General features: G+C 44.0%; 1 protein-coding gene across 2 annotated transcripts in view; it reads left to right on the top strand.

Moving 5' to 3' along the window:
* Positions 1 to 14207, top strand: part of SLC41A1 (solute carrier family 41 member 1) — a 36139-nt gene extending 21932 nt beyond the window's left edge. For both annotated transcript variants that reach the window (XM_081949345.1, XM_081949346.1), the window contains 3 exons: positions 7450 to 7584; positions 8638 to 8786; positions 12368 to 14207. In XM_081949345.1, coding sequence (XP_081805471.1) covers positions 7450 to 7584; positions 8638 to 8786; positions 12368 to 12553 — 470 coding nt within the window. In that variant the 3' untranslated portion in view covers positions 12554 to 14207. The remainder of the gene's footprint in view (positions 1 to 7449; positions 7585 to 8637; positions 8787 to 12367) is intronic.
* Positions 14208 to 16282: the final 2075 nt, after the last annotated feature.

Genomic DNA, 16282 nt, shown 5'->3' with positions numbered 1-16282 from the left:
TAGGAACTTGATTTATCTTGCATCTAGTCCATGGGTAGAAACTGCAGCTTTAGGAACTTCTTCAACTTTCTTGACCAAGTGACACATGATGTGTCACATGGATTCTGAACTAGACTGGGAAGCTTTAAGATCAAATCCATTTTAGCTGTATGTTATTAGGTAATGGGCAGACATGATGTCTAATCCCAACCTATCTTACAGGGTTATTGTGAGGGATAGGAGGATAGGAGGGTATATTTATTTATTTATGTTTAGTATTTATAACTTACCCCTATCCTAAAGGATTCTGGCGATACATAATATCAAAGAAAAGCATGATGATAAATAAATACAAGTGAATATCAAAAGCAGAAATTGACCATATACAAAAAAAGCAAAATTCAAGATAGACACTCACTATCAGCTAGGATCAAAAGCATTTTGGAATAAAGGAATTTTAATTTGTTATTAAAGAGGTTACCGTGTTGACTTAATAGTATACGTGGGCAGGATAATTAGCTTCCTGATTAATTAGCTTAATGCAGCAGTTTGATATTTGTGAATGGCCTGTACTAAAATGTTAATACAGAAAGTCCTTGGTTTATGATGCCAATTGGAACTGGAATTGCCATCACTAAGCTTTGCTCTCATAAAAAGTGACATCACATGACACCACTTGCTGATAGCAGTCCTAGTTGTCATTGTTGAGAGAAAACCACATGGCTCATTAAGCAAGGACCTCCAATTACTGACTTTTGATTTTTTGCCAGCTTTCTCATTGAGTTTGCTTGTGGGAAGCCAGCAGGGAACATCAGAAATCATAATCATGCGAATGTGGCTTGCTGTGATATGATTATGAGCCAAGTACCAAGCGCCTAGATCACAATCACGTGTTCAGGAGGATATATGAGTGCTGGAACTCTGAGGACCAGTCAGAGGATTGGTAGAATTGTACTTGTTCAGTACAGTCATAAGTTTGAACAGTCACTGAAAGACTGGCTGTTAAATGAGGAGCCCTGTACCTCGTAAATTCTATCAATATCTTCTAAAATGAATTAAAGGAGAGTTTTCTCCTCCTTCCAATGTCTTGTATTATAGCAGGCATTACTATTTATGTGTGAAATGATTTGGTCAATGCCACTTTAACTGAGTTTTAAGTCCTTAGAAACATTAAAGTGCCAGTCTGAAGGTCAGTGAGGTAGTCTAGGTGATCCTTGTGTTTTAAACAGATGCTTAGTAAAAGTGTGATCTATTTAGGGAGAAATTGGTTATTGGCAGACTCAAAAAGTTAAATAAGAGGAAATGAATACCAATACAACCTTACAGAAATCTCCAACTCTCTCTCTATGGGTCTGTTTGTATTTTCCAGGGCGCTGCTCTGGAGAGTCCAAAGAAGGGGTTAAACACAGCCAATCTGCCCAGAACTGAATTGAAACTTTAAGCCACGCCTCTGGTGCCGACTGTCCTCAGATTTTTTCAATTCAGCTAGCCCAGTAGACGCTTTAAGATTTTCTCCAGTTCTAAGATTGATTCCTTGGACTCTCCAGAGGAAGAATAATTTTTTAAAACAGCATATTTAAGGATTTTTAGAGCAGGCTGGTGAGTTTAAATTTAAGTTTGTTTTTTTCCCTTTTTAATTGGGTTTTTCTCACCCTTTCGGCTCTCCTGGAGTCCGGGGCTTTGCTCTGGCTCCTAGAAGCCACAGGCAGCTGTTGGGGGAAGCGTGTGGGTCAGAGTGCCGACGCCAGCGCTGTTGGGGCACCCCTACTGGGGGCCGATTCCCACTGGAAGCCCTCCGTTGCAATTTGTGCTTCTAGCAAGTCAAATTGCTGCGTGGGCTTCCAGGGCAGCCATTTTGGCTTCTTCCCTCTTTAAATTTGGCGCGCAGAGCTCCGGTGAGTTCCGGCCGCCATTTTGGATTGCGCAATCTTCCGGCTTTACTTTTAAAAGTTTTTTGCCGCAGCTGCCTGGTGCCTGGCTCTTTGCAGGAGCCGCGTGGAGTCAGACTTGGCCGGTGTGACCGGCGACCTGGGCCCCAATCCAAGCAAGTGATAGCGGCGTGGGATCGTGGCCTGCTGGGTCGCCTCCCTTACTCTCCTGCAGGCGCTGGGAGCGAATTCTGCTCGCGCCTAAAAGATTCCAAGCTACTTCAGGCCTTGCAGTTTCTCTGTCTCCTCAGGAGCATCGTGCTGCGGTGGGCTTTCTGGAGGTGGTGAGTGGTGGTTTTCCCATCCCCCTACTGCCCCAACCAGTGATTGTTACCATGGCAGATCAGGCCCCTGAGACTTCTGAGGGTGTCTCTTCCAGAGCCCCTGTAAGACAGGCCGGGAAAGCTGCCAGGGAGGCCATTAGAGGGAATAAGCCTTACTCCAGGCATGGCCCCAAGCAGGGCTCAGGCCTAGACAAAGATGCATTAAGGTGACAGAAGGCCTTAGAAAAACAGTTTTCCAAAGCCCAACAGCAGGCCCAATCTTCCCTTTCGGTGTCTCCTGGGGAGCCCTCCAGGGAAATTCCTCCAGCCCAGGGAGGCCCCATTTCTGATAGTGAAGAAGAAGGGGATTCCTTGGCCATGGCAACTTCTCCAGGCCATTCCATGGCTGATCAGGCTGATCTCTTTGTCTGTCCCTCTGATATGGAGGAGGGACCAGCTCCAATGGGGCCCTTAGCCCCTCAACAGCCGATCCCCGGGCCCACTCAAAGGGTTCGCCCCATTGAGGACCAAGGGCCTAACCTATCCACTGAAATGCAGGAAATAATTAACAGGGCCATTTCCCAGGGCATTGAGGCAGGCATGCGAAAAGGTGGCAAGCGCACTCGCAAGTCCCACCATTTGCAACCCCAGGAGGATTCCAGAGAGATGACTCCTAGCCTTCCACCTCCGTCCCTGCATTCTTCAGTGGCCTCCGATGAGTCAGACTGGGAGGAAGAAGAGGAATTTCTTCCTAGGCAGGAAGCTGATTTCTCTGGGGATGAGGCAAGCCCCGCCAAAAAGCCGGCCTTTTCAGGCTTATTTAATTTGGATAATTTCAAAACCATTTTAGATAAGGCTAAGATCTCAACTCACATGGGGTCCACCCCCCCAGCTCAGGTGGTTGTAGACCCTGATGATCTATCTGGGGATCTCTTTGAGGAACCCATTTCGGTCCAGGAAATAGTTCCTGTACCCAAGATGTTCCTCAATTTAGTTCAAAGACAGTGGGCGCAGCCAGCTACCATGGCTACCCCCAGCAGCCATGACAAGAAGCTACATACGGTGGATGCCAGCCTGGAGGAGCTGCTCAAGCTCCCTCCTATCGATCCCCCTGTAGCGGCTCTTACCTCCTCTTCTGTGCTCCCTCCTGACCTGTTGGAGGGGCTCAAGGCTGAGGACATGAGAACCGAAACTGCTTGTCACAAGACCCATCAGGCAGCTGCATGGGCCATTAAGTCCTCCGCTTCAGCCTCCTTTTTCTCCAGGGCGGCTCTCCTGTGGCTGAGGCAGTTGTTGAGGAAGATACCTGCCAAGGACGTTAAAGTCAGGCAGGATATCAATAAAATCATGGCAGCCACAGAGTACGCTGCTGATGCCACTCTGAATGCTGCTAAGTTTGCCTTGCGTGCCCTAGCGTCTAATGTTACTTCCAGACGCCTCCTGTGGCTTAGGCACTGGAATGTGGATATGCGCTCCAAATGGAAGCTTGTTACTGCCCCCTTTAAAGGGGACAAGCTGTTTGGTGAGGTCCTTGATCCAGTCCTTGTGGAAAACAAGGACAAAAAGAAAGTGATGCCATCAGTCACCAAAAAGCCTGATCGTAAAGGTCCTGGCTCTTACAGGAGGCAGGCCTTTCGGAACAATGAGCCCTCCACCAGCTCCACCCCCTATCATCGGGCGTATCCCCAGCAGGGTGAGCGGTCTCAGGACCGTCAGTCCTTTCGAGACAGAGGTCGCCAGCAGCCCTTCTCCAAGCGGCCATTTCGGGGGGGCTCCGGCTCCCGACCCTTTAGGAGGTATAAATGACCATCACAGGTCAGCTCCCATAGGAGGGCGGTTGCAGTTGTTCCACGCCAAATGGGAGCAGACCACGTCGGACCAGTGGGTTCTTCAAACGGTCCGCATGGGTCTCACTTTAGAATTCTGGTCCCCCCCTCCCCGCCACTTCATCCGGTGTCCAGTTCCCTCAGGGTTAGTCAAAAGATCCCTCATGGAACAGGAGATAAGGCACCTCAAGGAGATCAGGGCCATAGAACCTGTCCCAGCAGGCCAGGAAGGAAGAGGGTTTTACTCCATCCTGTTTCTGGTCCCCAAAAACTCAGGAGGGTGGAGGGGGATATTAGATCTAAAGAGGTTCAATCACCACGTGACATATCGCAGGTTCAAGATGCAGTCCCTCCAGTCCATCTTGGGGGCATCAGGCCAGGCGATATACTAACGTCCATAGACCTCAAAGAGGCCTACCTCCACATCCCTATCCGCAAAGCCCACCGCAAGTTCCTGAGGTTCTCTTACGCGGGCCTCCATTACCTCCGGGACCACGGGTTCACCATCAACCTGGAAAAAAGTCATCTCGTTCCCACGACCAGACTGAAGCATCTAGGGGCCGTCATCGACACCACCTCGGGCACAGTATCCCTGTCCCCGGAAAGGGTGGCCAGCCTTCGGGAGATGGTCGTTCAGGTGCAGCAGTCACGTCTAGTCAAGGTGGTTCAGCTCTCACAGCTCCTCGGCATGATGATCTCGTGCCTGTCAATCGTGCCTTGGGCGAGACTTCACTCCCGTCCCCTTCAGTGGCTCCTGCTCCCATATCAAAGAACAAACGAAAGCAGCTCAACAAGACTGATTCCAGTTCCAGCAGAGGTACGTCGCTCTCTAAGTGGTGGTTGTCTCCGGCCCTGTTAAAGGGGTCGCCATTCAAGGAGCCAGTCAGGCTCACCATCACAACGGATGCCAGCCTGTTCGGTTGGGGGTCCCACTGCCACAACCAGCTCGCACAGGGCAGGTGGTCCCCTTCCGAAGCCGCTCACAGCATCAACTGGCTGGAGCTGAGGGCAGTCAGGCTTGCGCTGAAGCGCTTCCAGAGCACCGTTCAGGGCCACCACGTGCGCATCATGACAGACAATGTCGCCACCAAGGCGCACATCAATCGACAGGGGGGAACGCGCTCCAGATCCCTGATGAAGGAGGCGGAGCTCTTGGGTCGATGGGCGGAGAGGTATCTCCTTTCTCTTCAGGCGGAGCACATCTCGGGCACGAGCAACACCCAGGCGGACTGGCTGAGCAGATCCACAGTCGACCACTCGGAGTGGCGTCTACATCCGCTGCTGTTCCAGCAACTGTCCCAGAGGTTCGGCCTCCCGCTGGTGGACCTGTTCGCCACCGCGGCCAACGCGCATCTTCCGCGGTTCTTCACAAGGTTCCACGACCCGAGGGCGGAAGGAGTCAACGTGCTGCACGGCCCGTGGCCGAAAGGTCTGCTTTACGCTTTTCCCCCGCTACCTCTTCTTCCCAGAGTCATCAGGAAGATCCTAGCAGAGGAGGCGGAGGTGCTGCTGGTAGCACCGTACTGGCCCAGGAGAACCTGGTTTGCAGACTTGGTGAGTCTTTCGATCACACCACCGTGGCGGATTCCTCCACAGGACATCTCTCTCAGCCAGGGGGCCCTTCAACATCCAGAACCCCAGTGGCTGCAGCTGGCCGTCTGGCACTTGAGAGGGATCTCCTAAGCAGAGGCAAGTTGTCAGACAAGGTGATTGGCACCATCCAAGCGTCACGACGGCAGTCCACGACGCGCATCTACGATGCCACTTGGAAATCCTTCGCCAGCTGGTACACGGCTCATGGTACGCCTGCGCCCCTTGCTTCGGTTCCTGTCATCCTGGACTTCCTGCAGGAAGGTTTGGACAAGGGCCTGGCACCTAACACCCTGAGGCGCCAGGCAGCAGCCCTGTCAACCATCCTCTCAGTTGAGGGCTACGCATCTCTTGGCCGGAATCCGACCATCCGCAGTTTCCTCAGGGGAGCGACCAACCTGAGACCCCCAGTGGTCCACAGATACCCATCTTGGGATCTCAGTGTAGTGTTGCGGTCCCTCATCGGGCCCCCGTTTGAGCCCATTAAGACGGCCAGTCTCAGACACCTCACATTCAAGACGGGTTTTCTGGTCGCTATCACGTCTGCTCGTCGCATATCGGAACTGGCTGCCTTGTCAGTCAGAGAGGACTTGTGTCTCATTCGTAACGACAGAGTAATCCTGAGGCTGGACCCTTCCTTCATTCCGAAGGTCAATTCCTGGTTTCATCGGGCGCAGGAGGTGGTCCTTCCGGATTTTTGTCCGCATCCTCGGCACCCGAGGGAAAAGCGCTGGCACATGCTGGATGTGCGCAGGACTATTCGCAGATACATCAAGCGCACGGCCAGTTTTCGGAAATCCGAATCTCTATTCGTCTCCTTTCAACCAGCTTCTCAAGGCAAGAAGGTCTCTTCATCTACCATCGGCGGATGGCTGCGAGCCTGCATTGCGCTTGCCCACGTTTTACAGTCTGTTCCTGTGCCTCGCAATATCACAGCACATTCGACTAGAAGCGCCGCCACCACAGCTGCCTGGTCTACACAGGCACCGATTGAAGAGATCTGCAAGGCGGCCACCTGGACTTCTCTGTCTCCATTTGTCCGAAATTACAAACTGGACAGTTTTGCATCGGCGGAAGGGGCCTTTGGGAGGCGTGTTCTTCAGGGCATCCATACCAGCGGAGCGACCCTGATGGCTGAGCCTTCCCGCCCTAGTGACAGTTAGCTTGGGCATGTCCCTTCTTTGGACTCTCCAGAGCAGCGCCCTGGAAAATGACCATTGTCTTACCTGAAGGGTCCTTTTCAGGGCGCTGCAACGGAGAGTCCACCCCGCCCTGGGGTCTATTCTCCGCTGGTGTTTGTGAAGTCACAGTGTTGTTTGTTGTTTCTGTTATTGTTGTTGGACTATGTTTGACTTGTTCCATATTAGACTTCCAGTTGAAGTTTCAGCGCACAACTGTTCCACGTCTTCATTGAATAAATCTGAGGAGAGTCGGCACCAGAGGCGTGGCTTAAAGTTTCAATTCAGTTCTGGGCAGATTGGCTGTGTTTAACCCCTTCTTTGGACTCTCCGTTGCAGCGCCCTGAAAAGGACCCTTCAGGTAAGACAATGGTCATTCTCTTCATGTGAATGGCATAATAGTTGTAAAACATGCCCCTTCTTCAGTTACATTATTATTTTGAAACATGAATTCTATCCATCACTGATAGGGTATTGCACTTCACAGTGTTGGAACCACAGTAGAAATTGGATGTGCCTCCTATAAGATAATGTAGATCTTCCCATAAGAAGTGATGGGGATCAGCTTCAGATTGTGCCAATTGCTTGCTGTACACAAGTATGGAAGGAATTTCTTGATGTGTTGATACTGAGGAATCACTGGCACCAATACAATTGATCATATTTTGCCTCTGTTTTTTTACAGGTGTTGGTGGCAATCTGGTGGCTGTCCAGGCTAGCCGCATCTCCACTTATCTCCATATGAGTGGGGTGCCTGGAGAGAATTCAGGGATAGCCCCCCGCAAGTGTCCAAGTCCCTGTAGCACCTTCTTCAGTTCAGGTAACTAAACATGCTTGGTTTGAATACTTCCCTTTGAATCGGAGGGAGGGAGGAAGGAAGGTAGTTTGTGTCATAGCTAAATTAAAGCCTTTGGGACATGTAGTTGCTGATGTTGCCATGCAAGAAATGAAGATAGAATTACAGTGCAAACATGGAAAGTAAGAAACATGGACATGGGAAAGCTCAACTCAGTGAAAGATGAAATGAATCAACAATACCACTGGCATATTAGGCATTAGCAAATTGAGATGGATTGGAATTGAGCCCTTCAGCCAAAAGATCACACTGATCTTTGTATAAGACATGAAAAACCGTAAAGGAATAACATTGCTTTTATAGTTAAGAAGAACATAGCAAGAACATACTTGGCTACAATAGAATGCAATGTCTTTAAACCCAATTGAATAAACCTAATTTAAATCCAATTGACTAAGATTAAGTGCTATAGGCAACCAGCATATTTAGGAATGAAGAAGGAAGACTTGATGTTGTGGAATGTGTCTATGAAAGGGGTGGTGACGGGATGGACTATGCTAACACAGCAGTTCCCAGAAAGGAGGGAGCACATTCCAAGGCGTGGGGGGAGAGGGGGGGAGAGACAAGAGACAGCACAATCCAGATCTGGATCATGGAAAGAGATTTACGACAGCCATTCCCTAGAATCTCCCAGGGTATATCCATTAGCTTATTGATAGTATAAGTTTAGTTTGTCAAGAGTCTACCTATATGGAGTAAGCAAATAAAGAACTTAAATTTGCCTGAATTGTTTTTCATTGTTCTTGGGCTACCTTGGTGCCCATTTTTGGAGGCATAATATCCAGTTCTTACAGAAAGATTTGGATAACAGCTGCATAGGTCTTAGTTGTAGAGTTCAATGGAATACAAATTACAGTGGTAGGATATTCTTTATAGTATACAGTTCTGACAAATAGTCCCAGCAACGAATGTACATTTTCCAATTTATAGTTAAAACAGAGGCTGGCATAACAACGTAGAGACGTTTCCTTTCATAAGTAGCATATGTCAATATAACTTTATCCATCTTGTCAGCAGATGTGAATTCCCGGTCTGCTCGGGTGCTTTTCCTTCTGGTTGTGCCAGGCCATTTGGTTTTCCTTTACACCATCAGCTCCATGCAGGGAGGCCACACTACCCTCACTCTGATATTTATAGTTTTCTACATGACTGCAGCACTTCTCCAGGTAAGAGTTGTCATCAGTTGCCTGGCTTATCTTGTCAAAAGGGATAAAGACAAGATATAAAGAAAAGTGTCTTTTACCACATGCGTGGGCAACTCTTTTGACTCAGGAGCCAGATTTTGTCCCCCTGCTGTGTCAGTGGGGCCAAATGTTTTTGACATATTTTTACACCCATGGGGGAAGGGGGCTTTCAATGGTTCTACATACTTTGAGCGACATATGGATAACCCGAAGGGCAATGCTATTTTTCAGAAAATGATACCTATCCCTTTTCTTGGGTACATGATAGCATCCTGTCAGTAGCCTTTTTTTTTTAGTCTATCATGGGTTTCAAGGATTGTTTCAGATTTCACTGTTACGTTCTGTAGCGACATAGTTTGCATTGCAGCCATTACACTGCAGTGTAAAAAAGAGAATCAGTGCAGTAGTATAATTATAGTGTTGAATTAGGACTGAGAAGAACCAGATCCCAGTCCATGTTCAGCCGTGAAACTCACTGAATCTTTGGAAGAGATGTTGTTCTTCAGCAAATGCGTATGTGTACCTTGGGTACATCTTGTGTTAAGGGAAGAAGCACTGTTTGCAACATCTTAAGCTCTTAAGAGGCAATATTTACACCTTAACTAAAATAAATACAGAAATAAAATAGCAGAACTTGCTTGGAATAAGTTAAGATAATTTGTAATGCATATGACAGCCAGTTTGATCTAGTGGTTGAGGCACCATGCTAGAAAGTGGGAGACTTTGAATTCAAGTCCTGCCTTAGCCATGAAAGCCAGCTGGGTGATTTTGGGGCCAGTCACTCACTCTCAGATCAACCCACCTCACAGGATAGTTTTTGTGGGGAAAACAAGAGAAAAGTGTGTTGGGTATGGTCACCAGCTTGAGTTATTTGAAAACAAACTAAAGAAAGTTGAATTGCCAGAAATGAGGCTAAAGTATGTTAGTACAATCTGAAGTTGTGTTGATTACGTTTAGAAGTGCCATGCAATAAAATTACAAAGTTTTTAAAGGAGTAATTTATTCCGAGGTGCTAATATTCCTTATATAAGTTGACTGCATGTGTCATGTGGTACAATGCTAGCTTTAATATTGAATATGTGTGAGACTAGTAGAGCTGTATACTCCCTGTACTGAAAGTATTTTCACCCCTTTTTTGTATTCATCTTTTAATAGCCAAGTGGTAGTAAAAATTAGATTGCCTGCAGGGAGAAGGGATGTGAAGCACACACTACAATCTTACATAAATTGCTTCTCTCTTTGATCATGCCTTCCTTTGTCTACCTGGTAGTAAAGTGCCACATCCAGTACAGGTGAAACTCGAAAAATTAGAATATCATGTAAAAGTTCATTTATTTCAGTAATGCAACTTAAAAGGTGAAACTTATATGAGATAGACTCATTACATGCAAAGCAAGATAGTTCAAGCTGTGATTTGTCATAATTGTAATGATTATGGCTTACATCTCATAAAAACCCCAAATCCACAATCTCAGAAAATTAGAATATTGTGAAAAGGTGCAATATTCTAGACTCAAAGTGCCCCACTCTAATCAGCTAATTAAGCCATAACACCTGCAAAGGGTTCCTGAGCCTTTAAATGGTCTCTCAGTCTGGTTCAGTAGGAATCACAATCATGGGAAAGACTGCTGACCTGACAGTTGTGCAGAAAACCATCATTGACACCCTCCATAAGGAGAGAAAGCCTCAAAGGGTAATTGCAAAAGAAGTTGGATGTTCCCAAAGTGCTGTATCAAAGCACATTAATAGAAAGTTATAAGGAAGGGAAAAGTGTGGAAGAAAAAGGTGCATAAGCAGCAGGGATAACCGCAGCCTGGAGAGGATTGTCAGGAAAAGGCCATTCAAAAGTGTTGAGGACTTTCACAAGGAGTAGACTGAGGCTGGAGTCAATGCATTAAGAGCCACCACACAAAGACGGATCCTGGACATGGGCTTCAAATGTCGTATTCCTCTTGTCAAGCCACTCCTGAACAACAAACAACGTCAGAAGCATCTTACCTGGGCTAAAGAAAAACAGACCTGGTCTGTTGCTCAATGGTCCAAAATCCTGTTTTCTGATGAGAGCAACTTTTGCATCTCATTTGGAAACCAAGGCCTCAGAGTATGGAGGAAGAATGGAGAGGCACACACTGCAAGATTCTTGAAGTCCAGTGTGAAGTTTCCACAGTCTGTGCTGATTTGGGGAGCCATGTCATCTGCTGGTGTTGGTCCACTGTGCTTCATTAAGTCCAGGGTCAACGCAGCTGTCTACCAGGAGATTTTGGAGCACTTCATGATTCCTTCTGCAAATGAGCTTTATGGGGATGCTGACTTCATTTTCCAGCAGGACGTGGCACCTGCCCACACTGCCAAAAGCACCAAAACCTGGTTCAATGACTGTGGGATTACTGTGCTTGATTGGCCAGCAAACTCGTCTGACCTGAACCCCATAGAGAATCTATGGAGCATTGCCAAGAGAAAAATGAGAGACATGAGACAGAACAATGCAGAAGAGCTGAAGGGCGCTATTGAAGCATCCTGGTCTTCCATAACACTTCAGCAGTGCCACAGGCTGATAGCTTCCATGCCACGCCGCATTGAGGCAGTAATCCTGCAAAAGGGCCCCAAACCAAGTACTTAGTACATATGCATGCTTATACTTTTCAGAGGTCCAATATTGTTCTATGTACAATCCTTGCTTTATTGATTGTATGTACTATTCTAATTTTCTGAGATGGTGGATTTGGGGTTTTCATGAGCTGTAAGCCATAATCATCACAATTATGACAAATCACGGCTTGAACTATCTTGCTTTGCATGTAATGAGTCTTATCTCATATATTAGTTTCACCTTTTAAATTGCATTACTGAAATAAATGAACTTTTGCACGATATTCTAATTTTTCGAGTTTCATCTGTATATCGATTGCCTGTAAGGATTAGGAGTTTAAGAGTGTCATAGCAACTGTTAGATAGTGCCTGCTGAAGTGTAATAGCAATTTGCATACAACTACTATTGCCATCTCACAGCATGTATCTATTAATAGAATTTTTATCTTTCCAAAAAATATCTGTCCCCAAGAGATTAGGTACAATAGAAAAAAAAATATTAACTCCATCTTGCAGGCTTACATCCCAAAGACGTGATGGAAAAGAAAAAGAATAGGAGGAAAAATGAGAAAAGCAATCTCAAACATCAGCTCTTAAATTAATCTATCGGTGAGGGCATGTACACAGTATCTTTCTTGAGTTCTTTTTGTCATTACCTTGTTACCAAGTAGAAGTAGCTTGCAGTACTGCATTCTAACCACTGTGTCACTACAGTTCATCTACAACACAGATGCAGAATTTAATCACGTCATGTGCTGTATCTTGATGTTTTTTGCCTTTGTGGAGCCGGGGGTGGGGGTGGCCTACACATGACGCATCTGGCCCAGGGGATGCCAATTTGACACCCCTGAGTTCCACAAGGTGCTTTCCCACTGTTGAAGTAATAGAGGAAGTATTAGAGGACTATAGGAAGTAATCTTTACATCTTTGGATCTAGTCATTGCTAATGTGACCATTATGTTTGTGCCTTTCAGGTTCTCATTCTTCTTTATATTGCTGACTGGATGGTTCATTGGATGTGGGGTCGAGGCCTGGACCCGGACAATTTTTCTATACCTTATTTGACAGCACTGGGTGACTTGCTTGGAACAGGTCTCCTGGCACTCAGCTTCCACATCCTCTGGCTAATTGGGGATCGGGATACTGATGTTGGAGACTAACAGCATCCTTCCTCAGCTTCTTCAGTCCTCAGTTCATCTCCTTCAGTCACATTCCCCTGCCCCCATGAAGCTTTGTTGCCACCCTCTGTCGTTCTTTGGGACTTTACCTTTGATACTAGATTCTCATTATTTTCAATGGGAAATTTTATGTGGTTTATATTTCAAGCCAAGCGTGTACAGGAGAATTAGTTTTAAGAAGGAGTTTAAGAAGAAGAAAATGTATAAAGACAATCACCAAGTGCAATTTCAAAACGTTAACTATTTATATATAATAGATATAATAGAGAAAAATTGAACAACACATTTTAAAGAAATCCATCTTCCTCCATTTGTAGCCACTTAAGGCATAGATGGGTGTTTTTCCAGCTTGGCATCTTCAAGATGTGTGGACTTCAACTCCCAGAATTCTCCAGCCAACACATTTTAAAATTATCAAGTTTAAAAAACACTACACTAGGTATATACAAGGCTATCACTTGTGTAACATATGCATGTGAATAGTTAAGATGCAGCTGGTAATTGGTTTGTTTTTAAACTAGGCTGATATTTTTCATCAGTTGCCATAATTGGTATCGGGTAGTAACAAATAGATGAAGTGTTGTGGACAGACACATACCCCTCCTCGCTTATCCTTGATAGTATAATAAATAATTGGCCAAAAGACAGGTCTTTATGGATCTGAAAACTTTCAATATATGAGATTGAGACACTTGTTAATATTTTGATGCCAAATCCTGATACTACAATTGAAGGCAACTCTTAATGTTTAGCACTTCCTCAAATCTACAGAACTCAAATAAAATTATTAAAGTAATTTGTGGGATGTTTCCCAGAGTTGACCTGATGCATTGTAATGTCAAGATGGAGTTGGTTCTTTTGAAAAGCCTTCACATGAAATACAATTAGAAATTAAAGCTCCTCACACATATATTTCATAGTTTATTTCTTGAAGTTTAGACTTGTATACAAACATTGTCTTGTCTATATAGTGTAGTTATAGAAACTGGCAGGTTCCTCCTGTACGGTAGCAAATCCAATATTTTCAACCTAAGTTCTGTCTTCTAGGTCAAACATCAGAACATCTGTAATATTGCATTAAATAGATGAATGCTATTATTATGAATCTGAAGAAATGGCATTTATTTTATTTTTCATGAAAAATGAGACATTAAGAACACATTAAGTCTTAGAATTGTAAAAGCCAGACAGCAATCAGATAATTTGGATGTTTTGGATAGCAATTGAATCTCTGGAAGCAACAACATATCAGGTTCCCTAAGTAGGGGGGCTTTGGTATGAAATACACTCTTCTCACTATAGAGTCATTTAGAATGTATCTTCTCACATGATTTTGCTTGTATAAATGGAGCTTGAGCATAGGTAGCTCAAAATATTTAAATAAGGAATGCCAAATTAGTTGCATAAAACAAGATGTGAAGGGGGGATCTTTTTCATTTTATTTAAAAATGCAAATTAAGATTCTGTGCTGTCCCAGAGAGACTGGAGGCCTATTGTGCTGCATGTTATTTGATATTGAACTCAACAATATAACCAAAATTGCTGGGACACCTACCTCTTTTGTATATGACTCACTAATCATATACATTATGATTTCAATGCAGAACTCTATTAAAGCTTGTTTTATTAAAAGTTCTCTTGTTTCAGCTTCTCTATAATCAAGGATTGTTTTGGAATACTTGTTTTAATTACCAATAAAGCTGAAGTTAGTAAGGAGGGATGGACCAGCTTCAACCCTTGAAAATGCTGCATCCTAGGTTTGACTTACTACTTTCAAAATGCATAGGGCTACCAGATATGGATTGCAAAAATCCAGAATCACCAGATGGCAATAAACATTTAAATTTCTTAGCATTTCTTTTTTGTCTTCTTGTGGTTGCCTGGGAGGTTGCAGTCCTAAACTTGCTCAAGTAATGAAACTTGAATGCTTGTGACTTTCAGAAAAGCTGTTATCTGGAATATAACAGCAGCTTTCCTGCAAGTTTCCTTTAAAAACAATGTGGTTGCTATTTACCAAAATTTAAATTCGGAGTGGAAGTAAATATAATATGTTATGTTCAATATATTCCACAGGAGCCTATGTAGAGTGCAACTATTTTTAGGATAATTCTGTGACCATCTGGGTGCTGCCATAACCATATTTTAATATGTCATCAAGGGAGGCTTCAAATTCATGCTGCAATTGTTTGTGAGTTAATCCTTCTGTGTGCATGATGCCTTGAGTAATTTGAAAGTAATGGATATGGCTGAAGAGGCTGTTCTTGCCTGCTCTCTGTGAATACAAGTATTTATACTGTGAGGTTTCTTCAGATTTCAGTAGGTGCAAATGCTTAGTTTCTTCTTAAGAAATTGACTTTTTCCAAGTAAGCTACCAATTACTTTCAAAAAAGTCTACAGGTTTCATCCTATCTTAAGCATTAAGTTATAAGCTCTTTAAAGAACTTTCATCTGCCTTATCTAAATGTCCAGTTGGATGCATTCATTTTAATCGAACACTCTAGGCACTTTTCTTATATATGTATATAATACCACATAAGCATCTTCATTGTGTTTCTCTCTGATTAATATCTATGTCACTAGATCTCATTAACGGATATATGTCTCCTAGTTAAATTTAGTCTTTCATCCAGGAGCTGAAATGTTTGTGCTGCTTGGGTGAGATCCCTGAATTGCCTTGTAAGTGGTAAGTTGGGAAGCAAAGTGCAAGTATATGAACAGAATGTTGTAAAAAAAATAATTTTATACTCACGAGTTGCACTCAAATGCATGTATATTTAAACTTGGCTGCAAATGAAAATTAAGCTATTGGTTTATACCTTTATTCAACAAAGAAAGCAAATTCCTTATTTATAGTTGCTGTAATTGAATTGACAAATGCCAATTTAACTGATAAATTATATTTGGTAAAATAAATATTTACATTTATATGGTTTTTGGTCCTTCATTTTTATTAAAAATTTGTAGCTGACATTTTAACTGATGTTTGTATTAATAAGCAAAAAAGACTAAGCCACATCGGTTTCCTTCAGTTTTACCATTGGCTCCTTTGTCCTTTATTTCCAAACTACATGGTTATTTCAGGGATTCTTTAAAGAACAAGACACATGTGAGCATTGTTTAAAACCTCAGAAAAAAACACTTTATCCAAATTATCTTAAATAGCTTAGATTATATCCCTCTGTTCAGGGTATGATTGAGTGGTTATGTACCATGAAATCTGTGTCAGCTCTTAAAAACCACATCAGTCCAACCAGGTCATCAAGATTCACCTTGTTGCTGATCACACTTTTCTCTTTCCACATTTCCTAGCATTATGGATTTTTTCAAGGGAGTTGAGACTTTTGGTGTCACAGTGATGGCAGTAACAGAGGTCGAGAGGCTTTAAGGACTGTTTTTAGTATCTAGGAAATTCTTTGATTAATGTTTCTAGTAGATTAAGAATAAAGCAAGCTGGGAATGTGAAATGTACAGCCCCAAATAAGGAGTGGTTCAAAGCTGCCAAGGACACGGACTTGAACTTTACTGATTTGCAAACACATTATAATGGGAAAACAGCATCTCCTGAATATATAGATGAGCATTAACAAGTTCATACTAAGAAATTATGGAATGTTACATGCTAGCACTATTGTGCATATACACTACATCAAGAGATGTCTCAAATGATTTAACCAATGAAAGAACTCACTCCAAAACCAATATGTTTAACCT

The sequence above is a fragment of the Natrix helvetica genome (genome assembly GCF_964273705.1).
Source record: "Natrix helvetica genome assembly, chromosome: 3".
Lineage (NCBI taxonomy): Eukaryota > Metazoa > Chordata > Lepidosauria > Squamata > Natricidae > Natrix > Natrix helvetica.
Note: the sequence above shows the minus strand (reverse complement) of the source record. Positions and strands in the feature narration are given on the sequence as shown.